This window comes from Lepus europaeus, chromosome 5, assembly GCF_033115175.1.
Source record: "Lepus europaeus isolate LE1 chromosome 5, mLepTim1.pri, whole genome shotgun sequence".
Lineage (NCBI taxonomy): Eukaryota > Metazoa > Chordata > Mammalia > Lagomorpha > Leporidae > Lepus > Lepus europaeus.
In genome coordinates, this window is record NC_084831.1 from 37,687,121 (window position 1) to 37,714,888 (window position 27,768).

Below are 27,768 nucleotides of genomic sequence, written 5' to 3' on the forward strand. Positions count from 1 at the left end.
TTGGGCAACAAAATAAATGTATTTTTAAATTCATTTTCCATCACCTTTTTTTAAAAAAATTATTTATTTGTAAGACAGAATTATAGAGAGGAGAGTCAGAGAGAGAGATAGACAGAGATCTTCCATCTGCTAGTTCACTCTCCAAATGACTGCAACAGCCAGAGCTGGGGCAAGCCAAGGCCAGGAGTCAGGACATCCTTCAGGGTCTCCCACGTGGGTGTGGGGGCCCAAGGACATAGGCCACTCTCTACAGCTTTCCCAAGCACACTACCAGGGAGCTGGATCAAAGTGGAGCAGCCAGGACTCGAACTGGTACCCATATGGGATGCCAGTGCTACAGATGGCAGCTTAACCCGCTCCACCACAGTGCTGGCCCCTCTGTCAACTTTTTTTTTTTTTTTTTTTTTTTTTGACAGGCAGAGTGGATAGTGAGAGAGAGAGACAGAGAGAAAGATCCTCCTTTGCCGTTGGTTCACCCTCCAATGGCCACTGCGGCTGATGCATCATGCTGATCCAAAGCCAGGAGCCAAGTGCTTCCTCCTGGTCTCCCATGGGGTGCAGGGCCCAAGCACTTGGGCCATCCTCCACTGCACTCCTGGGCCACAGCAGAGAGCTGGCCTGGAAGAGGGGCAACTGGGACAGAATCCGGTGCCCCGACCGGGACTAGAACCTGGTGTGCCGGCGCCACAGGCGGAATATTAGCCTAGTGAGCCACGGCACCGGTCCCGTCAACTTTTTGAAGTACCGTCTTATACCCAGGAGTAGAATTGCTAGAACATATGACAGTTTTATTTCTACTTTTTAAAGGAAGCTCCATACTGTTTTTCTTTTCTTTTCTTTTTTTTTTTTTTTTTTTTTTTTGACAAGCAGAGTTAGACAGTGAGAGAGAGAAAGAACTTCTTTTTCCATTGGTTCACCCCGCAAATGGCCACTATGGCCAGCACACTGCACCGTCCGAAGCCAGGAGCCAGGAACCAGGTGCCCCCTCCTGGTCTCCCATGCACTTGGGCCATCCTCCACTGCCTTCCTGGGCCACAGCAGAGAGCTGGACTGGAAGAGGAGCAATCAGGACAGAATCTAGTGCCCCAACTGGGACTAGAACCTGGGTGCCGGTACCGCAGGTGGAGGATTAGCCAAGTGAGCCGGGGCACCAGCCATCCATACTGTTTTTCATAACAGCTATACTAATCTTCATTCCTATTGTGTATAAAAGTTTCTCTTTCTCCATGTCCTTGCCAGTATTTGTTATTTTGTCTACTTGATGTTATCTCACTGTGGTTTTGATTTGTATTTTCTTGATGATTACCAATGTTGAGTATTTTTCATATACTTCTTGGCTACTTGTATATCCTTTTTTGAGAAGTGTCTATTCAGACCATCTATTTTCTTTTTTTAAAAAAGTTTTATTTATTTGAAAGTCGGGGTTACAGAAAGAGAGGGAAAGACAAAAAGAGATCTTTCATTTACTGGTTTGCTCCTACATGATCACAACAGCTGGGGCTGGGCCAGGTGTCCTGCATGGGTAGCAGGAGCACAAATATTTGGGCCATCTTCCATTGTTTTACTCAGGTCATTTACAGGGAAGTGGATAGGAAGTGGAGCAGTCGGGACAAAAACAGGTGCCAATATGAGATGCCAGTGTCACAGGCAGTGGCTTTACCCACTATGCCATAACTCTGGCACCAGATCATCTATTTTCTAATTCAATTATTTGGGGATGGAAGGTTGCTCACATATTCTAGATATCAATTCCTTATCATATGAATGGTTTGCAAAAATTTTCTCTCATTCTGTAGGTTGTCTCTTCACTCTGTTGTTTCCTTAGTTGTATATAATATTTTTTAAAATTTATTTATTTATTTGAAAGGAAGAGTTAGGGAGAGTCAGAGAGCTCTTCCATCTGCTGGTTCACTCCTTAAATGGCTGCAATGGCCAGCTGGGGCTGACCCAGGCCAAAGCCAGGAGCTTGGAACTCTTGGCTGGGCTGATCCAAAGCCAAGAACCAGGAGCTTCTTCCAGATCTCCCACATGGGAGCAGGGGCCCAATCGCTTGGGCCATCTTTGACAACATTCCCAGGCCATAGTAGAGAGCTGGATCAGAAGTGCAGCAACCAGGACTGGGACTAGTGCCCATACAGAGTGCCGGCACTACAAGTGGTGGCTTTACCCACTATGTCACAGAGCCAGCCCCCATCCACTGTATTTTCTTGTGATAGTTTCAGGTCTTTCATATAAGTCTTTTATCCATTTTGAGTTGATTTTTATATTTGTTGAGAGAATGGAATGGTGGAGTACAGTTTTATTTTACCATATATCAGTATCTCAGCAGCATTTATTGCAGACTGTCCATTCTCCAATGTATGTTCTTCCTGCCTTCATTGAAAAATCAGTTGGCTGGAAATACGTGGATTCATTTCTGAATTGTCTATTCTGTTCCATCAATCTATGTCTGTCTTTATGCCAGTACCATACTGCTTTGTTTACTACAGTTTTGCAGTATGTTTTGAAGTCTAGTATTATGATGTATCCAGCATTTTTCATTTTGCTCAGGATTACTTTGGTTATTCTGGGTCTTCTGAGGCTCCATTCAAATTTTAGAAGTTTTTTTCTATTCTCCTAAAGAATGTAATTGGTATTTTGATAGGGATTACATCAAATCTACAGATCACTTTGGGTATTAATAATAATTCTCCCAGTGCAGGTGCTTGGTTGAGTCATTGCTTGGGATGCCACAACCCATATCAGAGTGCCTGGATCAAGTCCTGACTCTTCCACTTATGATCCAGCTTCCTACTAATGCACACCTTGAGGGACAGCAGGTAATAGCTCAAGCACTTCAGCCTCTGCCACCCACCTGGTGGACCTGGATTGAGTTCCAGGCTCCTCACTTCAGTCTGGCTCATCCCTGGATGCTGTGGACATTTGGGGAGTGACAAATGGGAGATTTTTTTCTCTCTCCCTCCCTCTCTCCCTTTCAAATAAAATGAAAAAAAAAATCTTTCAATCCATAAATATAGACTGTTTTTCCATTTTTTTGTATCCTCTTTAATTTCTTTCATCAGTATTTTATAGTTTTCATTGTAGAGTTCTTTCACCTCGTCGGTTAAATTTACTTCTAGGTATTTTACATTTTTCTCATTGCTACTGCAACTGTAATTGTTTTCTTGATTTCAACTATTTCATTATTATAAAGAAACAGTACTGATTTTTATATGCTGGTCTTATATCCTACAACTTTACTGAACTAATTTATCAGTTCTAACAGTTTAAAAAAAAAGATTTATTTATTTGTTTGAAAGGCAGAGCAACAGAGAGAGAGAGAGAGAGAGAGATTTTCCAACTGCTAGTTGACTTCTCATAGAGCACAACTGCCAGGTCTGGGCCAAGCCAATGCAAAGAGCCAGAAACTCCATCCTGGTCTTCCACATTGTTGGGGGGGGGGGGTCTTCCACAGGGGCCCAAGTACTTGGGTCATCTTCTTTTGCCTTCCCAGTTGCATTAACCAGAAGTTAGACTGGAAGCCAAGAAGCCAGGACTCAAACTGTCACTCTTATATGGTGTAGCCAGCTTTGCAAATGGTAGTTTAACCCACTACATCACAACACCATCCCCAGTCCTAACAGTTCTTGATGGAGTCTTTAGATGTGTATGTAGTCATATCACCTTCAAACAGAAACAGTTTGAATTCCTCTTTCCAGTTTGGATGCCCTTTCTATCCCTCTTTTCCATAATTTCTGTGGCTAAGACTTCCAATATTATTAAACAAGAGCAGTAAAAGCAGGAATCCTTGTCTTGTTTCAGATCTTGAGGAAATGCTTTCAACTTTTCCCCATTCTATATTATGTTAGCAGTGTTTTTGTTTTGTTTTTTGACAGGCAGAGTGGACAGTGAGAGTCAGAGACAGAGAGAAAGATCTTCCTTTGCCGTTGGTTCACCCTCCAATGGCCGCCACGGCCGGCGCACTGCGCTGATCCGAAGGCAGGAGCCAAGTGCTTCCTCCTGGTCTCCCATGGGGTGCAGGGCCCAAGCACTTGGGCCATCCTCCACTGCACTCCCAGGCCTGGAAGAGGAGCAACCGGGATAGAATCCAGTGCCCCGACCGGGACTATAACCTGGGGTGCCGGCACCGCAGGCAGAGGATTAGCCTATTGAGCCGTGGCGCCAGCCAGCAGTCGGTTTGTTATATATGACATTAACTGTAATGAGGTATATATTTTCTACACCTAATTTGTAGAGAGTTTTTATTGTGAAGCATTGCTGAATTTTTTTGGATTTTTTTCCCACATCTTTTGAGATGATCCTATTGTTTTCGTCCTTTATTGCATTGATGTAGTATGTTGTGTTTATTGATTTGTCTACATTGAATCATGCTCATGTCCCTGGCATAAACCCCACCTGATCATGGTACATAATCATTCTGATGTGCTGTTGGATTCAGTTTTCTGAATTTTTAATTTGTATTCATTAAAGATATTAGTCTTAAAATTTTTTTTGTCATGCCATTGTCTGCTTTTGGTATTAATATAATGCTGGTCTCATAGAATGAGTTTGGAATAATTCCTCCCCTTTCAGTTTTTCGGGGTAATTTGAGAAGATCTAGTGCTAGTTATTCTTTAAAAATTTGATAAAGGGGTCAGTATTGTGGCAAGGTGGGTAAAGTAGCTGCCGGCAATGCCGGCATCCCACTTGGGTGCCAGTTCATGTCCCAGCTGCTACATTTCCAATCCAGCTCCCTGCTAATGTCCTGGGGAAAGCAGTGAAGATGGCCGAAGTACTTGGGCCCCTGCTACCCACATGGGAGACCTGGAAGAAGCTTCCGGATCCTGGCTTTTGCTTGGCTAAGTCTATACCATTGCAGTCTCTGGGAGTGAACTAACAGATGGAAGATCTCTCTCTCTCTCTCTCTCTCTCTCTCTCTCTTCTCTCTCTGTTACTCTTTCAAATAAATAAAAGTTTGATAGAATTCAGTAGTAAAGCCATCTAGTCTTGGGTTTCTTTGAGAGATTTTTTTATTACTGATTCAATTTCCCTTGTTACCAGTGTGTTTAGGTTTTCTATTTCTTCATGGTTCAATTTTGATAGAACCATGGTTATATATGCCCAGGAATTAATCTATTTCTTTTGTATTTTCCAATTTGTTGACATAGTCATTCACAATGGTCCCTAATGATCCTTTGTATTTCTGCGCAATCAATTGTTTTTTTTTTAACTTTTATTTAATGAATATAAATTTCCAAAGTACAGCTTATGGATTACAATGGCTTCCCCCTCCCACTTTTTTTTTTTTTTTTTTTTTTTTGACAGGCAGAGTGGACACTGAGAGAGAGACAGAGAGAAAGGTCTTCCTTTTTCCATTGGTTCACCCTCCAATGGCCACCGCGGCTGGCACGCTGCGGCCGGCGCACCGCGCTGATCTGATGGCAGGAGCCAGGTGCTTCTCCTGGTCTCCCATGGGCTGCAGGGTCCAAGCACTTAGGCCATCCTCCACTGCACTCCCGGGCCATAGCAGAGAGCTGGCCTGGAAGAGGGGCAACCAGGACAGGATCGGTGCCCTGACCGGGACTAGAACCTGGTGAGCCGCGGTGCCAGCTGAACCAAGTTTTCTTAAAAGAGCTATTTCTATCATGTGTCTGAAAAATCTGCATTGTAGGCGCCGGCCTACAATGGCCCCATAACTTCCCTCCCACCCGCAACCCTCCCCTTTCCCACTCCCTCTCCCCTTCCATGTGCAATCAATTGTAATGTTCCCTTTTTCATCTCTGATTTTATTTATTTGGATCCTCTTTTTTTTTTCCCTAGCTAACTGCAGTTTTGTTTATTCTGTTTATCTTTTTTTAAAAAAAATCACCTTTCTGTTTTGTTAATCAATTTTAGTAAAGGGATTAGATCAAATCTATAGATCACTTTGGATGTTAATATCAACTCTTTAGTCTTACTCTGATCCTTATTACTTCTTTTCTCCTAAAACAAAACAAAGTTTGATTTGTTCTTACTTTTTTAGTTCCTTCAGTTGTATTTTCATTTATTTGAAATCTTTTTTTCTGTAAGTTTTGCTATCTATATTTACCACAATGAAATTAAATTTAAGTAAAATTAATTAAATAAAATTTTAAAAGAAACTTTTTTTCCAATGACGGCAAAATACATACATCAGACTACTAGGTAAATGAAAGCCAAGACAATTTGCTGTCAAATGACCTGTCCTAATAGAAGCATAAGAGTATAGCCCAGATTTAAAGGAAGAAATGGGCCGGCACCGCGGCGCCGGCACACCGGGTTCTAGTCCCGGTCGGGGAACCGATCCTGTCCCGGTTGCCCCTCTTCCAGGCCAGCTCTCTGCTGTGGCCAGGGAGTGCAGTGGAAGATGGCCCAAGTCCTTGGGCCCTGCACCCCATGGGAGACCAGGAGAAGCACCTGGCTCCTGCCATCGGATCAGCGCGGTGCGCCGGCCGCAGCGCGCTACCACGGCGGCCACTGGAGGGTGAACCAACGGCAAAAGGAAGACTTTTCTCTCTCTGTCTCTCTCTCACTGTCCACTCTGCCTGTCAAAAAATAAATAAATAAATAAATAAATAAATAAATAAAGGAAGAAATGAAAAATTCCTGAAATAGAAAACCCATGTGAATAAATACAAAAGATCCTCTTTTTTGCTTCTCTAAGTCTATTTTAAAAGACAATGGAGGCCTGTGCTGTGGCTTAACAGGCTAATCCTCCGCCTTGCGGCACTGGCACACCGAGTTCTAGTCCCGGTTGGGGTGCTGGATTCTATCCCGGTTGCCCCTCTTCCAGGCCAGCTCTCTGCTATGGCCCGGGAAGGCAATGGAGGATGGCCCAAGTGCTTGGGCCCTGCACCCGCATAGGAGACCAGGAGAAGCACCTGGCTCCTGCCTTCGGATCAGCGAGATGCGCTGGCCGCAGCGGCCATTGGAGGGGGAACCAACGGCAAAAAGGAAGACCTTTCTGTCTCTCTCTCACTATCCACTCTGCCTGTCAAAAAAAAAAAAAAAAAAAGACAATGGAATACTTGCTGCAAATATTGTAACAGTGAATAGTGGAGTTGCAAAATGCAGATCTCAAACATATAGTGATAACAATGAGGAGGAAATTTACATGATACATGGTACAACATGAACTCTAAGTACGCCATGATAAAATAAGACTATATATTATAATGTAATCCATACAGCAGGGACAGGCATTGTAACACAGCAGGTGAAGCCATTATGTGGGGTGCCCACATTCCATATCAGAGTGCCTAGTTCAAGTCCTAGCTACTCTGTTCTCTATTCAACTTCCTGTTAATGTGCCCAGGAAGGTAGCAGATGATGACCAAGTCCTTGGGTCCCTATAACCCACATGGGAGACCCAATGGAGTTCCAGTTTCCTGGCTTCAACCTGGCCCAACTCTGGCTGTTGCAGGCATTTAGGAACTGTACCAGTGAATAAAAGCTCTCTTTCTCTTTTCTTGCTTTCTCTATCACTCTTTCAAACAAACAAATATTCTTTAACAGAATAGAGCTATAGAGGAACAACAAAAAAAGATGAAACAAATAAAAAGTAAATAACAAACAATAACTATAAATTCAGCTCTGTCAAATAAGTACAAGAAATATGAGTACAAACACATTGTACACTGCAACAAAAAGGCAAAGATTGTCAGGCTGGATTTTTGTTAAAAATCAGACTCAATTATAAGCTGTCTATAAGAGATGCACACAGTAGACTGAAAGTAAAGATCAGAAAAATATATATCATGCAAAAAATCAGCATATGAGAGCTGGTGGGCACATATCAAGGTAAATTTCAAGACAGGAGAATCATCAGATATAAAAAGATTATTTCATATTGGTAAACTTACCAAAAATGTATAAATACCTAATAATAATAGAATTTCAATATGAGTAAAGCAAAAACCGACATAACTAAAATAAAGATTTTAAGAATCCTTCTCAATAACTGACAGAACAATTAATAAATCAGTGAAACTACAGGATATCTGAATAATATTGCCAATTACTTTGACCTAATTGAAATTTATAGCACACTATGCCAATTGCAGAATACACAAAAGATAGGCATATGCTAGGTCATGAAATAAGTCAATAAATTTCAAAACACTGTAACATTAATGAATATGTTCACTTACAATAAATTAAATTAGAAATAAATAAGTTATCTAAGAGTCCCAAATTTCTAGAAATTACATTACACATGGCACTCTCTCACACTCTTTCAAATAAAATTAAATAAATGAAAGATAAATAAATAAAAGAGGTAGGCATTTGGCACAGTAGTTAAGATGCCATGGTGGGGGCAGTGCTGTGGCATAGCAGGTAAAGCTGCTGCCTGCAGGGCAGGCATCCCATGTGGGCACCGGTTCGAGTCCCGGCTGCTCCATATCCGATCCAGCTCTCTGCTAATGTGCCTGGGAAAGCAGCAGAGGATGGCCCAAGTTCTTGGAACACGGCATCCATGTGAGAGACCTGAAAGAAGCTCTGGGCTCCTGGCTCTGGATAGCCAGGATTCACTGCGACCATTTGGGGAGTGAACCACTGGATAGAAGACCTCTCCATGTCTGCCTCTGCCTCTGCCTCTCTGTAGCTCTGCCTTTCAAGTAAATAAGTAAATCATAAATAAATAAATAAAGGATGCCATTTGGGATGCTCACATCCTATATCAGCTGCTATGGGTTTCTGGGGAGTAAATCAGTGGATGGAAGAGCTCTCTCTCTCAGGCTTTCAAATTCAATAAAATAAATAAATCTTTAAAACTAAGCAAGTAAATAACATATGGACCAAAAAGGAAATACAAAAGAAAATAAGAATATATTTACAACTGAATGAAAATGAAAATATAGTATAACAAAATTTGAGGGACATACCTAAAGCATTGCTTAGAGCAAAATTTATAGCTTTAAATGCTTATTTTCTAAAATAACAGTTTTTAAACCAATGAATAAAAGCTCCCACATGAGCAAGCTTAAAAAAGCAAGTTAAACAGAAAGAAAGTAGAATAAAGGACATAATAAATTCAGAAATCAATAAATGAAAAAAAAAACAGACACTAAAAAAGTTCAGTGCTTTTGCAGTGAGAATTCACTTGGAATTCAATTTAGTAGAATCAACATGAACTAATGCTTCTATAAATAATTTGATGTTCAAAGTAATAACTTGTGTTTCAAGACAATGATTCATGAGAAATATGAGTGATAATATTCTTAGGCCAGTACTAACCTAAATATTACACATGATAAACTTCCCTGAAGACTTCATCAAAATTCCCAACACTTTTTATGAACTAAATAACAACTTAGGGCAAATTAAGCCAATCCAAGTCTAGCTAAAAAAAAGAAAACAGTAACAAAATATGGAGTAAGGATTTGTTAAGAAAAGAAATAGATTATTTAATAGAATTTTGTTCTTATAAAAATATGATAAAATAATTATTACTGGTTATTAAAGAATCATATAGAAATTACGTGGTTTAGACTAGTCTAGGTGTCCCCACAACTCTATTCAATTGCTTTTTCTTCCTCAATAAATCTCCAAATGTTAGTTACACACACCCAATCAAGTCTGAGACTTGATTTCTCAACCTCCTCTATAGATAAGTCTGACCATATGACTAAGTTCTAACCATGAAAGCAGTGTGTGCTCCTTCAAGGAAGTCGCCTTAAAAATAGGAAACCTTTCTTTCTCCTTCCTGTTCTTCCTTCTTGTTTGCTTGTGATGGCTGACCTTACAATAAGTCAACTTCTACACAAGGCAACAAGGTGGAAGAAGCCTGAAGTCCTAATGATTGGAGTTGCCATAATACCTCCATACCACCTATAAATACATGAAAAAAAAAAAAAGAAAATTTCTGCCTGAAGCTTTTGTTATTTTTGTCACTTGCAATCAGCTAATACTGATATAAACCATCTCATTAATCAAAAAAACTGATTTATGAATGGGTGAATCGCATGAACAAAATCTCAAAAAGGTGTTTAAGATATAAGGCAGGGTACTTTTAAAAGTGCCCCCATTTTGGGCAAGTCCGATTGAGCATGGCCCAAGTTGTACATCTCCTCCCTCTCTTATTCCCACTCTTGTGTTTGATAGGGATCACTTTTCAGTTAAAATTTAAACACCTGAGAATAATTGTGTGTTAAGTAAGAGTATTTTTTAAAAATTATCACATTAATTGGGGCCAGCGCCATGGCACAGTAGGTTAATCCTCCGCCTGTGGCACCTGTGCATCCCATATGGGCGCTGGTTCTAGTCCCGGCTGCTCCTCTTCCAATCCAGCTCTCTGCTGTGGCCTGGGAAAGCAATAGAAGATGGCCCAAGTGCTTGGGCCCCTGCACTCACATGGGAGACCAGGAAGAAGCTACTGGCTCCTGGCTTCAGATTGGCACAGATCTGGCCATTGCGTCCATTTGGGGACTGAACCAATGGAAGGAAGACCTTTCTCTGTGTCTCTCACTGTCTGTAACTCTACCTCTCAAATAAACAAATAAAAAATCTCTAAAAAAATTATTACATTAATTAGGTTGTTTTTGACCAAGAAACTGAAATATCAACTTTATTGCTGAAAATTATAACCTTCATTTACTGAGTACTTATTTAATGTCAAAAACCAAGTGCTGTACATGTATTGTTATTCAGTTCACATAAATCTTCCATGAAATATTCCTGTTTAATAGATAAGAAAATTGGCACTGAAAAAAGTAAAATAGTCTGTCCAAGATTGCCTTAATTAGAGCTGTTAAAGCCAGAATTCAAACCCAGCTCTGTACACCAACTTCTGTGCTCTGAATAATTTTGTATGTTTTCTAGAGCAGTTACTTCTGCTTCTGTGATTTTTTTCTAATAGTTTGCTGTTTGTTTTTGTTTTTATCATTTGGAGGACCATCATTTGGAATAAAGCAAAGGAAAGATAAACAAAAGTCAAATTATAAATTTGTTTATTTGACATTTTAATAGAATACATGGGAAAAGAAATTATTGAAACGAGTAGTTATGATGTTTGAATAAATTTTGTGCTGTTATTACAAAAAAAAAAGTTCAGGGAAACAAAATTAAAAGATGAGCTTATAAAATTCATGTTTTTGGAGGATCTTCAAAAATAAATGGACGGGGCCAGCACTGTGGCACAGAGGGTTAAAGCCCTGGCCTGAAGCACCTAGCTCTCTGCTGTGGCCTGGGAAAGCAGTAAAAGATGGCCCAAGTCCTTGGGCCCCTGCAGCCACATGGGAGACCTGGAAGAAGCTCCTGGCTCCTGACTTCAGATCGGTGCAGCTCTGACTGTTGCGGCCATCTGGGGAGTGAACCAGCGGATGGAACACCTCTCTCTGTCTCTACCTATCTCTGTAACTCTTTCAAATAAATAAAAATGAAATCTTTTAAAAAAAAGTAAGTGGACAATACATATATAAAAAACTATGCACGGATTTCAATTCTTTGTATCAAAATAAATTTATCTTTTTTTCCAATTATAAACAAACTTTTTTTCTTTTATTTATTTGAAAGGCAGAGTGACAGAGAGAGGGAGAGATGGAAAGAGAGAGAGAGATCTCCCATCTGCTGGTCCATTTTCCAAATGGTCACAATGGTCAGGGCTAAACCAGGTGAAGCCAGTAGTCTGGAACTCCATCAGGGTCTTCTACATGGGTGGCAGGGCCCAAGTACTTGGGCTTCTCCCACTGCTTTGCCGTGCATTAGCAGGGAGCTGGAGCAGAAGCAGAGCAGCAGGGACAAGAACCAGAACGCTGACATGGGATGCCAGTATCACAGGCAGCAGCTTAACCAGCTGAGCCACAACACCAACCCAGCAACAAACTTTCTGAAGTACCCTCATATTAAGACAGCTAAAGGTCATCAAGTGAATTATAGAAAATATAAGGTAACTATAGCATTGCATACTTATGAGCCCAAATACAAATATACTAACCTGGGATGTTCTGGTATATTCTTCATATAATCTATCATATTCCTTACTCTTTTCCTGATACTGAGAGTGGTACTCTTGTAGTTTTTTACCTACTGCATCAATGTTGTCTTCTTTTACCAATTGATCCTATACAGGCAAAATGAAAAAAATATAAAATGTTAACAATTCTGATGTTTTTCCAAAACTGATAATTTTATTATTATTAAGCATGCAACAGTACAAAATCCTTTTTAACACTAACATCAGCATTTAAATCACATTAAAATAATTAAAAATTTTAAAATTAAGAAATGAGATTTAAATGGGAAACATAAAAGAGAAGCATTTTTATATGAAGTTAAATACATGCAAAAAACTGTTACAGAATGGTAGCCTCAAAAGTTCCAAAAACATTTAAAATCTTAAGTAGGAAATTTTTTACAACTCGATTAAAAAAAAAAAAAACAGATAAGCCTGGCAAATAGAATCAAATGATGTTGTTGTTAAATAATGACTTGCTGAGCAGCTATCAAGAACTCCCATAATCATACCTGTTGGTATCTGGATACTGGGTACATTAGCTTCACGTCAAGTTTGGGATTGTACTGAGCAAGAGATTCATGATGATAGTGGTTAATGAGCTCCACAACAGAATTAAATGTCAGAGGATCAGAAAAGCCATATTTACCATCCCGATGATAGATCTTTATTAACTTATTATTGCCTCCCTTCCTGTGAACAACAAGACAACAACTGTAGATTTTTCTCCCCAAAATTGTCCTGAAGTATTATTCTGAAATGGAGATTTAAAAGGTTGGTATCACATAATTAAAAAAGGTTTTACTATACTAATGAAGCCAGAAGGGGTAAAAGGACATATATAATTATGTGTGTATTATGCTATTTTCACACTTACTTCATTTGTTTGGTTATTAAAGGTCAACATATCTACACATCAATCAGCATCAACAAATTTAGCAAAAAATAAATACATTTAGAAAAAAAGAAGTAAACTATCTTATGTTTATTTTCTGAATGAACTTTCCAATTTAAATTCTACAAATATTTTTTCAGGGAGAACAGAGATAATCTCTTTAGGACTAAACTATGTGGTTGTACGTCTTGGGAGGAGGGGAGCAGCAGCCATCCTGATATGAAAGGGATGATAAACATTCATCATATAATCACCATCACACTCTTGATTTTATTGTTAATACATAAACATAATTAAATTCTTCAATTTATAACATGGTAACTAATCTAGCATCTTATATATTATTTTGTCCCTTACACTTGCTCATATTCTCAGAAATCACTATTTAAGTCATTACAACTGGTAAATGAACTCATTCAACTGTTTTAGGAAGCATAGCTTTTGAAGAGCTATGTATATTAGATGGGAGTAATTTAATGCTTGAACAGCTCAGATCAACTTTGTTTACTGAATTATATCCAAATGGTCCCTTAAAAGACAATTTACAAACAAAATTTAAAATAGTAATGTTGGGGCAGGCATTGTAGCTCAGTAAATTAAGCTGACACTTGGGATACCCATATCCCATACTAGAGTTTCAGTTGTAGTCCCAGCTACTCTGTCCCTGATTCAGCTTCCCGCTAATGCATCCTGGGAGGCAGTAGATGACAGCTCAAGTGCTTGGGCCACCCATGCACCATGATTTAAATTAAACCTGCCACCCATGGGAGAGACGTGGATTGAGTCCCAGGATCCCGGCTTTGGCCTGTCCTAACCCTGGCTGTTGCAGGCATTTGGGGAGTTGAACCAGCAGATGAAGAAATCTCTTTCTCTCTCTTTCTCTCTCTCTTGCCCTGCCTTTCAAGCAAATGAAAGTCAACCTTTTTAGAAAATAAATAAAATGGGAGACAGCATTGTGGTATAGTGGATTAAGCCACCATCTGCAGAGCCAGCCAGCATCCCATATGGGCAATGGTTCAAGTTCTAGCTGCTCCACTTCTGATCCAGCTCCTTGTTAATGTGCCTAGGAAAGCAGTGGAGGATGACCCAAGTCTTTGGGTCACTGTACCCACATGGCAGACCTGGATGAAGCTCCTGGCTCCTGGCTTCTGCCTGGCCCAGCCCTAGCCACTGCGGCCATTTGGGAAACGAACCAGTGACTGGAAGACCTCTCTCTCTCTTTTTCTCTCTCCCTCCTTTCATCCCTCCCTCTCCCTTCCCATAATTCTGATTTTAAATAAAATAAATAAATACAACTTTAAAAATAAATAAATAAAATGGCAGTGTTTTGTAGGTCCTGTAAGTTATTTTTTTTTAAAGACTTTTTATTTATTTGGAAGTCAGAGCTACACACAGAGAGAAGAGAGAGAGAGAGAAAAAGAGAGAGGTCTTCCATCCACTGGTTTACTCCCCAGCTGGCCACAACAGCCAGAACTGTGCTGATCTGGAGCCAGGAGCCAGGAGCTTCTTTCGGGTCTCCCACGCAGGTGCAGGGGACCAAGGACTTGAGCTATCTCTAATGCTTTCCCAGACCAAAGTGCCAGCCCTGTTCCCATAACTTATAATCTGAAAAGTTACTTCACTGTATCATAGCAAAATATGGTGCCATCCCCATTCAACTCTTCATAGCAGCATTGCAGCATGCAGATTTAGAGGAGAAAAATAATGCTTTCCTTTTTCCTTATGTCACACTATTGTATATGATAAATCAGGCACAGGGATTTGTGAAAGGTCAAACACAATAGGTTTGAACCCATGGACTGATTTAAATTAAACGATGCTTAGAATGTCAATATTTATTTTATTTAAGATGCAAAAAGAGAGACAGAAACAGAGAGAAAGAAATTCCATCTGCTGCTATACGTCCCAAATGTCCACTACAGGCAGAGCTGGACTAGGGCCAGGAACACAATCCAGGTTTCCCACTGGGTTGCAAGAACCAGTTACTCAAACCATCACTGCTGCCTCCCAGAGTCTGCAGTGGCAGAAAACTAGAGTCAGGAGCCAGAGCCAGGAATCACACCTGGCCCTCCAATGTGGAATGTGAGCATCTTTTTTTTTTTTTCTTTTAAAGATTTATTTGTTTATTTGAAAGGCAGAATTACAGAAAGAGAGAGAGAGAGAAATATATAGAGAGAGATCTTCCAAATGGCCACAACTGCTGGAGCTAGGTCAGTCTGAAGCCAGGAGCCAGGTGCTTCTTCTGGGCCTCCCACATTGGTGCAGGGGCCAAGTACTTGGGCGATCTTCCGCTGCTTTCCTTTCTCAGGCACATTAGCAGAGAGCTGGACTGGACATGGAACAGCCAGTACTTGAATTGGCGCCCATACGGGATGCTGGCGCTTCAGGCAACAGCTTAACCCACTATGCCACAGCACTGGCCCCAATGTAAGCATGCTAACTGCTATGCTGAACACCCACTCCCAGAAAGTAAGAATTAGGAGCTGGTGCTGTGAGGAGAGGGTATGCTGCTGACTGCAGTGCTGGATCTCATACAGGTACAGGTTTGAGTCCCGGCTGCTCCTCTTCCAATCCAGCTCTCTACCATGGCCTGGGAAAGTAGTAGAACTTGGCCCAAGTGCTTGGGCCCCTGCACCTACATGGGAAACCTGGAAGAAGTTCCTGACTCCTGGCTTCAATTGGCCCCGCTCTGGCCATTGTGGCCTTTTGAGAGTGAACAAGTGGAAGAAGACTTTCTCTCTGTCTCTCTGTCTCTGTCTCTCTGTCTCTGTCTCTCTCTCTCTCTGCATAACTCTACCTTTCAAATAAATAAATAAATCTGAAAAAAGAAAAGAAAGAAATAGGAGGAGAACTAAACAAGTGATATCTTTTTTTTTTCTTAAAGATGTATTTATTTCTTTGAAAGAGTTGCATAGAGAGAGAAGGAAAGGCAGACAGAGAGAGGTCTTCCATCTGCTGGTTCACTCCCCAGATGGCCGCAACAGCCAGAGCTGCACCGAACCAAAGCCAGGAGCCAGGAGCAGCTTCCTCTGGGTCTCCCATGTGGGTGCAGGGGCCCAAGGACTTGAGCCATCTCCTACTGCTTTACCGGGCCATAGCAGAGAGCTGGATCAAAAGAGGAGCAGCCAGGACTTGAACTGGCACCCATATGAGATGCCAGCACTGCTGGCAGCAGCTTTACCTGCTATGCCACAGCACTGGCTCCAACAAATGATATCTTAAAAACCAATTATTAAAGCAGCATTTCAACAAAGAGAAAATTATCAACAGTATCTCATGATCATTGGATTTACCAAAATAGGCATCACTAAGTGACCCTGTTTAATGGTTTCAGTGTAATGATAAAGATGGAAGCCTAACTGAATGGATTCAATAAAAGAAAAGAAAGAAGAAATATTCATAGACAATTATCAAGAAATATTGCTATAAATTAGAGCCTATGGCTGAGGGAATTGTTTTTTTAAAAGATTTACTTATGGGGCCAGCACTGTGGTGTAGCAGGTAAAGCCGCTGCCTGCAGTGCCGGCATCCCATATAGGCACTGGTTTGAGTCCTGGCTGCTCCACTTTTGATCCAGCTCTCTGCTATGGCCTGGGAGAGCAGCAGCAGATGGCCCAAGCCCTTGGGCCCCTCACCTGTGTGGGAGACCCAAAGAAGCTCCTGGCTCCTGCCATTGCAGCTATTTGGGGAGTGAACCAACAGATGGAAGACCTCTCTCTCTCTCTCTCTCTCTCTCTCTCTCTCTGTAAATCTGCCTTTCAAATATAAATAAAAAATAAAAATCTTTTTAAAAAGATTTAATTATTTATTTGAAAGTCAGAGTTACAGAGAGAAGGAGAGACAAAGAGAGAGGGAGAAAGAAGGAGAGAGATCTTTTCATCCACTGGTTCACTCCCCAGATGGCCACAGAAGACCATGTTGGGCCAGGCCAAAGCCAGGATCCAGGAGCTTCTTCCAGGTCTCCCATCTGGGTGGCAGGGGCCCAAGCACTTGAGCCATCCTCTGCTGCTTTTCCCAGGCCATTAGCAGGGAGCTGGATTGGAAGAGGAGCAGCCAGGACACAAATTGGCACCCATATGGGATGCCAACATCGCAGGTGGCAGCTTTACCCACTATGTTACAATGCTGACAGTGGCTAAGGGAATTTTTAAATTTTATTATTGTAGCCAGCACCACGGCTCACTAGGCTAATCCTCCGCCTGCGGCATCGGCACACCAGGTTCTAGTCCCAGTCAGGGCGCTGGATTCTGTCCCGGTTGCTCCTCTTCCATGCCAGCTCTCTGCTGTGGTCCGGGAGTACAGTAGAGGATGGCCCAAGTGCTTGGGCCCTGCACCCACATGGGAGACCAGGAGGAAGCACCTGGCTCCTGGCTTCGGATCAGTGTGGTGCACTGGCCACAGTGGCCATTGGGGGGTGAACCAATGGAAAAGGAAGACCTTTCTCTCTGTCTCTCTCTCTCACTGTCCACTTTGCCTGTCAAAAAAAAATTTATTATTGTTAAATGAGAGATAATACAGTTAGTACGTCCTAATGGTAATGTCTCAGCAGAAACTCAAAAATTATTTTTTAAGTAGACTTTTGGTAAAGATTTATTTATTTGAAAGGTAGAGTAACAAAGAGGGAGACGAAGAGACACAGAGATCTTCCATCTACAGGTTCACTCCCCAAAGGCCCATAACAGCCAGGGCTAGGTCAGGTCAAAGCCAGAAGCTAGGAGCACCATCTGAGTGTGGCCGGAGCCCAAGCACTTTGGGATATCATCTGTTGCCTCCTGGTTGCATTAGCAGGAAGCTGGACTAGAAGCACACAGTAGCCAAGACATGAACCAGGCACTCTGTGATTTGGGATGCAGGTATCCCAAGCAGTAGTTCAATCTACTGCACCATAAAGCCCACCCCCAAAATTACTGATCCAAGCAAGAGGAAAAAATAATTCTTAATGTGATATCCTTGAGTGGATTAGAGAGACAGAATGGATCCAATCCATAAATAATTTGAGACATAGATTTTGGACAAAGACATGCTCCATACACTTGAACAGGCAAAAGGCAGACATTCACATTAATACATAAATATGTTGATAGCTGTGGCAATAGGAGCACAAGACGATTCTCTTTTGACTATTTCCCCATTCTCAGTGAAATAAGAAGCCAGTTCTTTAATTAAAAAGGAAAAGGGGGCCAGTGCTGTGGTGTAGTAGGTTAAGGCTCCGCATGCAGTGCCAACATTCCATATGGGTGCCAGTTCATGTCCTGGCTGCTCCTCTTCCTATCCAGCTCTCTGCTTATGGCCTGGGAAAGCAGTGGAAGAGGCAGCCCAAGTGCTTGGGTCCCTGCAACCATGTGGGAAACCCAGAAGAAGCTCTTGATTCCTGGCTTCGGATCAGTTCAGCAATGGCCATTTGGACAGTGAACCAGCAGATAGAAGACCTTCTTTGTCTCTCCCTCTCTCTACCTATAACCCTGCCTCTCAAATAAATAAATAAATCTTTTTAAAAAAAAAACAAAGGAAAGAAGGATTATCAATTTACAGAAAAAAATAAAAATATATAAAACTGTCATCTAGGAAACTGAGAGGGCAAATGAACTGTGGAAATGCTGAAGTTAAGCTGGGCAGTACTAAGAGCCCAGGTGAAGTCAGTAGTCATTAATTTAATGTGAGACAAATGAGCACAGTGTGTTTTTTCTCCACATTCAGCCGCCCAGGTACAGGCAAGGAATATATGAAGAGTTGAATTTAACAAGTGTTGGAATTTAATTAGGTAACTACAATGGTGGGGGAGATGAACTAGTCTGTTGAAGATATATTCACAAGGATAATTTTAATAATGGAGCATGGACTCTAATCAGAGGAAAGAACTGAAGACATAAAGGAATTAAGGAATGATGAATTTTTACTTATATGTCTCTCTCCCACACTGTCATCTTCATGAACAGAAGAATCATGATACTTCTCCTTGAATCCCAGCAGAGGGGATTTTTTTTTTTTTTTTTTTTAGATTTGGTTTGATTAATTGAAAGGCAGAGTTACAGAGAGATCAATCTTCCATCTGCTGTTTCACTCCCCAAATGGCCACAGTGGCTGAGGCTGGGCCAGGCTGAAGCCAGGAGCCTAGAACTCCATCCTGGTCTCCAACATGGGTGGCAGGGACCCAAGTACTTGAGCCATCTTCGGCTGCTTTCCCAGGTGCATTAGAAGGAAGCTGGATCAGAAGTGGAGCAGCTGGGACTTAAACTGGCACCCATATGGGGTGCTGACATTGCAGGTAGAAGCAAACCCACTACACTACAACGCCAGCCTCACGAGTGCAGATACTTAAAGATGTGTTAAGTATCCACATTTCCACAATGAATACTATTTACAAATTTTAAAAATAAGGTTTTTCAACTGGAAAACGTCTACTTTCTCACTGCCCACTCTCTGCAGCTTGATTTCATCTCCTTCCTCCCATTTGAAGGTCACCAATGACTTACCCAATTCATACTCCACCTCCTCCCTCCACTTCTGGCTTTCTTTCCCCTGCCCTTCCTTCTTCATATTTCATCCTCCCCGACTTTGGTGACGTTGCACTTTGTTTTAAACTTCAAATTATTTTTCCTCAGTCTCCTTCCTAACTCCAAATAGTTACCCCCTAAAAAAGTTTTGTCTTCAACTTCTACTCTTACTTTTTTCCTCTATATCCTCTTTCCTTAAAATCCCATGATACTCCATGCTTATGATGCCGGGCTATTTTTCTGGCCCTATATTCTCTCCTAAGCATTAAACTTATTTTTCTAGCTATGTCCTATATAGATATTTTACCTGTCAATTCTGGAGCACCTACAAATTATCTATCTCTTCTTCCCCAATAAAATAACTGCAACTGACTTTCCTATTTCTAAAAATGGTACATTTATTCTAAGCCTAACAGCATCATACCACAATGACCTTACACTCACCCTCAACCTCAGTACTTATTCGATTGCCAAATCCATTTTGCTCTTGACTCCACATTGCCCATTGGCTCCTCAACTCCTTTCCAAGGGCCACTATCCCAGGTAAGTTTGTATTCAATCACTGATCATGTCATTACCCTTCTAAAACCCTTTGCCAATTATTTTTGCACTTAAAACTAAAACTTAAATTCCTTTCCATGGTTCATTAAGTTCCCTGTGATTTTGATCCTTGCCACTTTCAGCTTTATCTCCTACCATTCTCTGGTTCACAGATGAACCAAACCTTTCCAAATTAGTGTCTTTACATTTTCTGTTCCCTTTCCCTGGAATACTTTTCTGATAGGTTCTTTCTAATCCCTCAGTTCTCAAAGGTCATTTCCTCAGGGAGGCATTCCTTCTCAAAACTATTTTAAATTCCCTTTCCCCACATTCTCTATCTTACTACTTTATATAACACTCCATACACTGTGAAAGTATCTCATTCTTTTTTTATGTTTTTGTCTTTCTTTTCCTGACACTATCCCCCAACACACACACACACACACACACCAAGAATATAAACACTAGAGAAGAGAAAGCATGTCTGTCTTGTTCATTTCCTCTTCTTGCAATAGTACCTGGAACATTGTGTGTTCTCTATAAAAAGTAAATGACTGTAGCTCTCAATTCATGAAAGACTTCTAACTCTTTACATGTACCTGCCCAATACAGTTTGGTCATGACTTCCCTGCTGAAAAAAAAAAAGTGCAGTGTTCCTCTTGCCTACCTATAATATTAAATACAAACTCCAAATTTTAGAATTCAAGGCTCTCCACAACATGATCCCTTTTCCAACCTTCTATCCCCTACCATTTACTCCTCTTTACAAACTTTACTCTCTAGCTAAATGGGACTGCATCTCACAAACACAGCTGTAATGTCTCACCTCTGTACCTCTGTTCCCACTGAATCTATTTCTGTAACTCTCTTTCCTGGTTTCGACATGTTCAAACCTATCCCCTTCCAGCTATTACGGCCATCTGGGGAGTGGACCACTGGATGGAAGACCTCTCTCTCATTCATTCATTCTCTCTCTCTCTCTCTCTCTCTCTCTCTCTCTCTGCCTCTCTGTAACTCTGCCTTTCAAATAAATAAATAAATCTTTTTTTAAAAAAAGAAGTTTTTAACTAATTGTTAGATACCCTGCTGAGTAACTAACACTGAGCTATTAAACTGAATTTTTCTGCCTAGCAAAATTATGAAGGCCTAGTTCAATCATCATTTCCTCTGGAAAATTATCTCTTTATATCTCTCCCATTCATTACATCTTCATGCAATATTTACTGAGTAACTATTATCAGACCTTGTGTTGCATATTTTAGAACGTTCTTGCCAATGTCTGCCAACTGATGAATGGACAAGCAAGAGGCTGGCACTGTGGCATAGTGGGTAAAGCCACCACCTGCAGTGCCAGCATCCCATATGGGTGCCAATTCATGTCCCAGCTGTTCCACTTCCAATCCAGCTCCCTGCTGACAGCCTGAGAAAACCAGTGGGGATGGCCCAATCACTTGGGTCCTTGCCACCCATGTGGGAGACCTGGAAGAAATTCCAGTCTCCTGGCTTCAGCCTGGCCCAGCCCCGGCGATTGTGGTCATCTAGGGAGTAAACCAGTGATAGAACATATTCTCTCTCTCTCTCTCTCTCTCTCTCTTCTTCTTCTTCTTCTTCTCTTGCTGTAACTCTTCCAAATAAATAAATAAATAAATCTTTTTTAAAATGGGCAAACAAAATGTAGTATATATGAACGTACTTCAAATGGTTCATGAAAAATGCAATTAAAAGATAAGTACATTTTGGTGCAGAAAAAATGTGAAATTCATGCAGTTTTTCATGAAATTTTTGAAAACCCTTGCATGTTTGGATTTAAAATATTCTGCACAAAAATAAACATATTCTTTATTTCTATGTTCCATGAACTTTTTAAAATACTCTCATATATACAATAGATTATTCAGCCTTAATAGGAATGAAATTCTGTAACATGGATAAACCTTAAAGACATTATGCAGAAAAATAAACCAGACACAAAAGACAAGATACTGGATAATTCTACTCATATGCGGTACCTAGAATAGTCAAACCAAACTTGTAGAGATAAAAGTAGAACAGTGGTTTCCAAGGGATTGCGGAAAAGTGGAAATTAAGAAAGTTCTAATATGACACTTTAGGACGCTGCACTCGGGCATAGTAGGAGGGATCTTCAGAATGTTCATGGAAAATGGTATTCTCAAAAAAATATGCATGTATTTCAAAAATTTCTGGACCAAAGTGAACTTAACTTTTCATTTCATTTTCTATAAGCTTTCTGAAGATTTCTTATATGTGATTCTCCTGTTCCACCATTACACATTTGAATTATAAATGATTGAGATAAAACCATGTCTTATTCATATCCATATACCCAAACCTAGCACAGTATTCAGTACAAAGATAATTCTCTAAATTTTACAGCTGCCCAACAGTAAAATGAACTGCAAGGAAAAGAACATGCTAGCTCCCTATCACTAAAATATCAGCCCTTTCTGAGACTGCTATTCAAGGAATTCCCACTTTTAAAGAAATCCAATCGAACTAGGTAACATTAAAGAACCATTCTAGCTGTGGGACCCTAGCATCAAAATGTTTAGAGTGGCCCTAGACTAGGAAGAGTGATTGGAACCTCTTGACTTTTTTCCTATACTGCAACCTCACATAAGTTATATAACTTTTGCAGGATCTTTTTCTCTTCTTCAAGATATAATAATCATTGATTTTAGGCCGGCGCCGCGGCTCAATAGGCTAATCCTCCACCTTGTGGCACCGGCACACCGGGTTCTAGTCCCGGTCGGGTCACCGGATTCTGTCCTGGTTGCCCCTCTTCCAGGCCAGCTCTCTGCTGTGGCCAGGGAGTGCAGTGGAGGATGGCCCAAGTGCTTGGGCCCTGCACCCACATGGGAGACCAGGAGAAGCACCTGGCTCCTGCCTTCAGATCAGCGCGGTGCGCCGGCAGCAGCGCACCTGCCACGGCGGCCATTGGAGGGTGAACCAATGGCAAAGGAAGACCTTTCTCTCTGTCTCTCTCTCTCACTGTCCACTCTGCCTGTCAAAAATAAATAAATAAATAATCATGGATTTTAGTTATCTATAACTAGAAATCTAGATGTAAAATAGCAACCTAGGATGGTAACAATAATTTTCTAGATAAATAAGCATATTTAGGGGCAGGCATTTGGCATACCAAGATACCACTCAGGATGTCCTTCATCCCATCCCATATTAGACTACCTGGGTTCAAGTCCGAGCTCTATTTCTAATTCTAGCTTCCTGGGGGACAGCACATGGTGGCTCAAGTAGTTGGGTCCCTGGCACTCACATGAGAGACCTGGATTAAGTTCCTGGATCCAGCTTCAGCCTGGTCCAACCCCACCTGTTGTGGGCATTTGGGAAGTAAATCAGTAGATGGGAAACCTCTCTCTATTTCTATCTATCTCTAACTGCCTTTCAAATAAATTAAACAAATAAATTTAAAACAAAACAAAAAAAAGTATACTCAGGGGTGAGCTTAGTGGTTAAGATGACTATATCCCACATCAGAGGGCTTGGGTTCAATTCCCAGCTCCAGCTCCTGACTCCAGCTTCCTGCCAATGTAGACCATAGGGGACATCAGGTGTTGGTTCAAGCACTTGGGTTCTTGTCACCCATGTGGGAACCTGAACTGAGTTGCCAACTCCCAAATTCAGCCCAGCCCAGTCCTGGCCACTGTGGGTATTTGGGGGAGTAAACACTGAATGCTTTGTCTCTGTCACTCCCCTGTCTACCTCTGAAACAAAAATAAATTTAAAAAATTATAGAAAATTTATATTTAATAAATATAAATTTTAAAAGTATAACTTTTGGATTATAGCGGTTCTTCCCCCATACCACCCTCCCACCTGCAAACCATCCCATCTCCTACTCCCTCTCCCATCCCATTCTTCATTAAACAAATATTAGGCATCTACTATATAATGCCTATCTGTCATTAGGCACTAATGTAGACAATGAGTATAGAGCAGCGATTAAACAAAGTCCCCAGTGCCAGGGAACTAGATGCAAAGAGAGAAGAAAATAGACAGTGAGCATCCCAAACAACCCTGGACAGCCACTTTAGATTGAATGGCTACGGAAGACCTGAAGAGCTGGCATTTCTTAAGAAAGCTGAATAACAAAAAATTAGCCAATCACACAAAAATCAGAAAGAATATTCCAGTAGATGGAATAGTTAGTGCAAAGTCCCTAAATCAGGAAAAAGCTTCACATGAGAGAAAAAAGGCCAGTGTGGTTAAATGTAGTCAAAAAAGAGTGAGAGTGCCGGCGCTGTGGCATAGTGGGTAAAGCCACTGCCTGCAGTGCCAGCATCCCATATAGGCACTGGTTCGAGTCCCAGCTGCTCCACTTCCAATGCAGCTCTCTACTATGGCCTGGGAAAGCAGTAGAACATGGCCCAAGTGCTTGTACCCCTGCACCTGCATGGGAGACCCTGAAGAAGCTTCAGGCTTCCTGGCTTCAGATTGGCCCAGCTCCAGCTGTTACAGCCATTTGGGGAGTGAATCAGCAGATGAAAGATCTCTCTCTCTCTTTTTTAATACTCTTTTTTTAAAACTTTTATTTAATAAATATAAATTTCCAAAGTACAACTTTTGGATTATAGCGGCTTTTTCCCCCCATAACAACCCTCCCATCCACAACCATCCTATCTCCCACTCCCTCTCCCATCCCATTCTTCATCAAGATTCATTTTCAATTATCTTTATATACAGAAGATCAATTTAGTATATACTAAGTAAAGATTTCAACAGTTTGCACCCACACAAACAAAGTATAAAGTACTGTTTGAGTACTAGTTATACCATTAATTCACCTGGTACGACACATTAAGGACAGAGATCCTACATGGGGAGTAAGCGCACAGTGACTCCTGTTGTTAATTTAACAATTGACACTCTTATTTATGACGTCAGTAATCACCTGAGGCTCTTGTTATGAGCTACCAAGGCTATAGAAGCCTCTTGAGTTCGCCGACTTCTATCTTATTCCGATAGGGTCATAGTCAAAGTGGAAGTTCTCTCCTACCTTCAGAGAAAGGTACCTCCTTCTTTGATGGCCAATTCTTTCCACAGAGATCTTTCATTTAGGTGGGTTTTTGTTTGTTTGTTTGTTTGTTTTGTTTTGTTTTTGCCAGAGTGTCTTGGCTTTCCATGCCTAAAATACTCTCATGGGCTTTTTAGCCAGATTCTTTTTTTTTAGCCAGATGCCTTAAGGGCTGATTCTGAGGCCAGAGTGCTGTTTAGGACATCTGCCATTCTATGAGTCTGCTGTGCATCTTGCTTCCCATGCTGGATCATTCTCTCCTTTTTAATTCAGTTAGTATTTTTTTTTAAATCTTTATTTATTTATTTATTTTGACAGGCAGAGTGGATAGTGAGAGAGTAGAGAGAGACAGAGAGAAAGGTCTTCCTTTTTGCCGTTGGTTCACCCTCCAATGGCCGCTGCGGCTGGTGCATCTCGCTGATCCGAAGGCAGGAGCCAGGTGCTTCTCCTGGTCTCCCATGCGGGTGCAGGGCCCAAGGACTTGGGCCATCCTCCACTGCCTTCCCGGGCCACAGCATAGAGCTGGCCTGGAAGAGGGGCAACCGGGACAGAATCCGGCGCCCCAACCGGGACTAGAACCCGGTGTGCCGGCGCCGCAAGGCGGAGGATTAGCCTGTTAAGCTACGGCGCCGGCTCTATCAGTTAGTATTAGCAGACACTAATCTTGTTTATGTAATCTCTTAGATACTTAATCTTATCATTATGATCAATTATGAACTGAAATTGATCAATTGGACTAGTGAGATGGCATTGGTACATGCCACCTTGAGATTGAATTGGAATCCCCTGGCATGTTTCTACCTCTACCATTAGGGGTAAGACCTATTAAGCATGTGCCAAACTGTACATCTCCCTCTCTTATTCCCACTCTTATGTTTAATAGGGATCACTTTTCAGTTAAATTTAAACACTAAGAATAATTGGGCCGGCGCCACGGCTCAATTGGCTAATCCTCCGCCTTGCGGCGCCGGCACACCGGGTTCTAGTCCCAGTCGGGGAGCCGGATTCTGTCCTGGTTGCCCCTCTTCCAGGCCAGCTCTCTGCTGTGGCCAGGGAGTGCAGTGGAGGATGGCCCAAGTGCTTGGGCCCTGCACCCACATGGGAAACCAGGAGAAGCACCTGGCTCCTGCCTTCGGATCAGTGCCGTGTGCCGGCCACAGCGCGCTGGCCACGGTGGCCTTGGAGGGTGAACAACGGCAAAGGAAGACCTTTCTCTCTGTCTCTCTCTCTCTCACTGTCCACTCTGCCTGTCAAAAAATAAACATAAATAAATAAAATAAGAATAATTGTGTGTTAATTAAAGTATCTCTCTATCTCTATCTCTGCCTCTGCTTCTCTGTAACTCTGCCTTTCCAATGAATAAATAAATAACTCTAAAGAGAGAGAGATGAAGATAAGTGACAGAGATCAGGTTAGATAGAATTTTCTAAGTTAGAGTAAAATCCAAATTCTTTATCTTAAGTTCATTAGGAAACTCTTAAAGAGTTAAAGCAAAGGAATAGGGGCCTGCACTGTGGTACAGTGGGTTAAGCCATGGCCTGACTGCCAGCATCCCATATGGAGACCTGTTCACAAGTGCCAACTGGTCCACTTCCAATCTAGCTCCCTGCTATGAGCCTGGAAAAGCAGCAGAGGGTGGCCCAAGTGCTTGAGCCCCTGTATGCAAGAGGGAGATATGCAAGAGGCTCCTGGCTCCTGGATTCAGCCTGGTGCAGCCCTGGTCACTGAGGCTATTTGGGAAGTGAACCAGCAGATGGAAGACTGATGTCTCTCTTTCTCTCCTTCCCTCTCTCTCTAACTCTACCTTTCAAATTAAAAAAATCTTTAAAAAAAAAAAAAAAAGGGGGGTAATCACACTCCTATCTCAAAATGATTACCCTTGGGGCCGACGCTGTGGCGCAGTGGGTTAAAAGCCTGGACGGAAGTGCAGACATCCCATATGGGCGCCGGTTCTAGTCCTAGCTGCTCTTCTTCCGATCCAGCTCTCTGCTATGGCCTGGGAAAGCAGTAAAAGATGGCCCAAGTCCTTGGGCCGCTACACCAACGTGAGAGACCTGGAAGAAGCTTCTGGCTGCTGCTTCGGATTGGTGCAGCTCTGGCTGTTGCGGCCATCTGGGGAGTGAACCATTGGATGGAAGAGCTCTCTCTCTCTCTCTGCCTCTCCCCTCTCTGTAAGTCTTTCAAATAAAATAAATAAATCTTTAAAAAAATTATTACCCTGTTGTACAATAAATATGATCAACAGGAGTAGGCAAGATCAAAATTGGGAGACACTGGGAGGCTTTTTTGGAGGTGACTGCAAAGATCAGGCAAAATGATACAAGCTTAGGCTTGGATGATAAAGAAGTAGAGAAAGAAGATGAGAAAAAATTTTGAATATAGATTTGCAGGTAAATTCAGCAGGACTTGCTTTCTGATGAAATAGATGTGAGAGTGAGGTAAAGAGAGGAAAAGAGACTTGTGATGAATAAAAATAAACTGCTATTTTTCCTTTTTAATATTTTATATATTTATGTAATTTATTTGAAAGATAGAAAAACAAACAAATCTCGTATCTGCAATTCACTACCCAAGACAGCCAGGGCCAGGCCAGGTGGAACCCAACCACTGGAAAGGTTAACTGCTGTCTCCCAGAGTACACATCGGCAGGAAGCTGGAATTAGGAGCAGAGCCAGGGCTTATACCCAGGCACTCTGATATGGGATGTGGGTATTCCAAGCAGTGTCTTAATAACCATTGTGTTAAGAAGAGAAACAGTTTGGACATGAGAAGTTGAGTTAGAAATCAAGAATTCTGCTTCATCATGTTAAAAATTAGTGTATTCCTTATTTGCCAG

The 27,768-nt window shown here is 41.5% G+C and overlaps 1 protein-coding gene across 2 annotated transcripts in view; it reads right to left on the reverse strand.

The window, feature by feature from the left end:
* Positions 1-27,768, reverse strand: part of PIK3R3 (phosphoinositide-3-kinase regulatory subunit 3) — a 148,218-nt gene that overhangs the window by 40,090 nt on the left and 80,360 nt on the right. For both annotated transcript variants that reach the window (XM_062191233.1, XM_062191231.1), the window contains exons 5-6: positions 12,463-12,643; positions 11,933-12,058 (exon numbers count right to left, since the gene is read on the reverse strand). In XM_062191233.1, the coding sequence (XP_062047217.1) occupies positions 11,933-12,058; positions 12,463-12,643 (307 nt within the window). The remainder of the gene's footprint in view (positions 1-11,932; positions 12,059-12,462; positions 12,644-27,768) is intronic.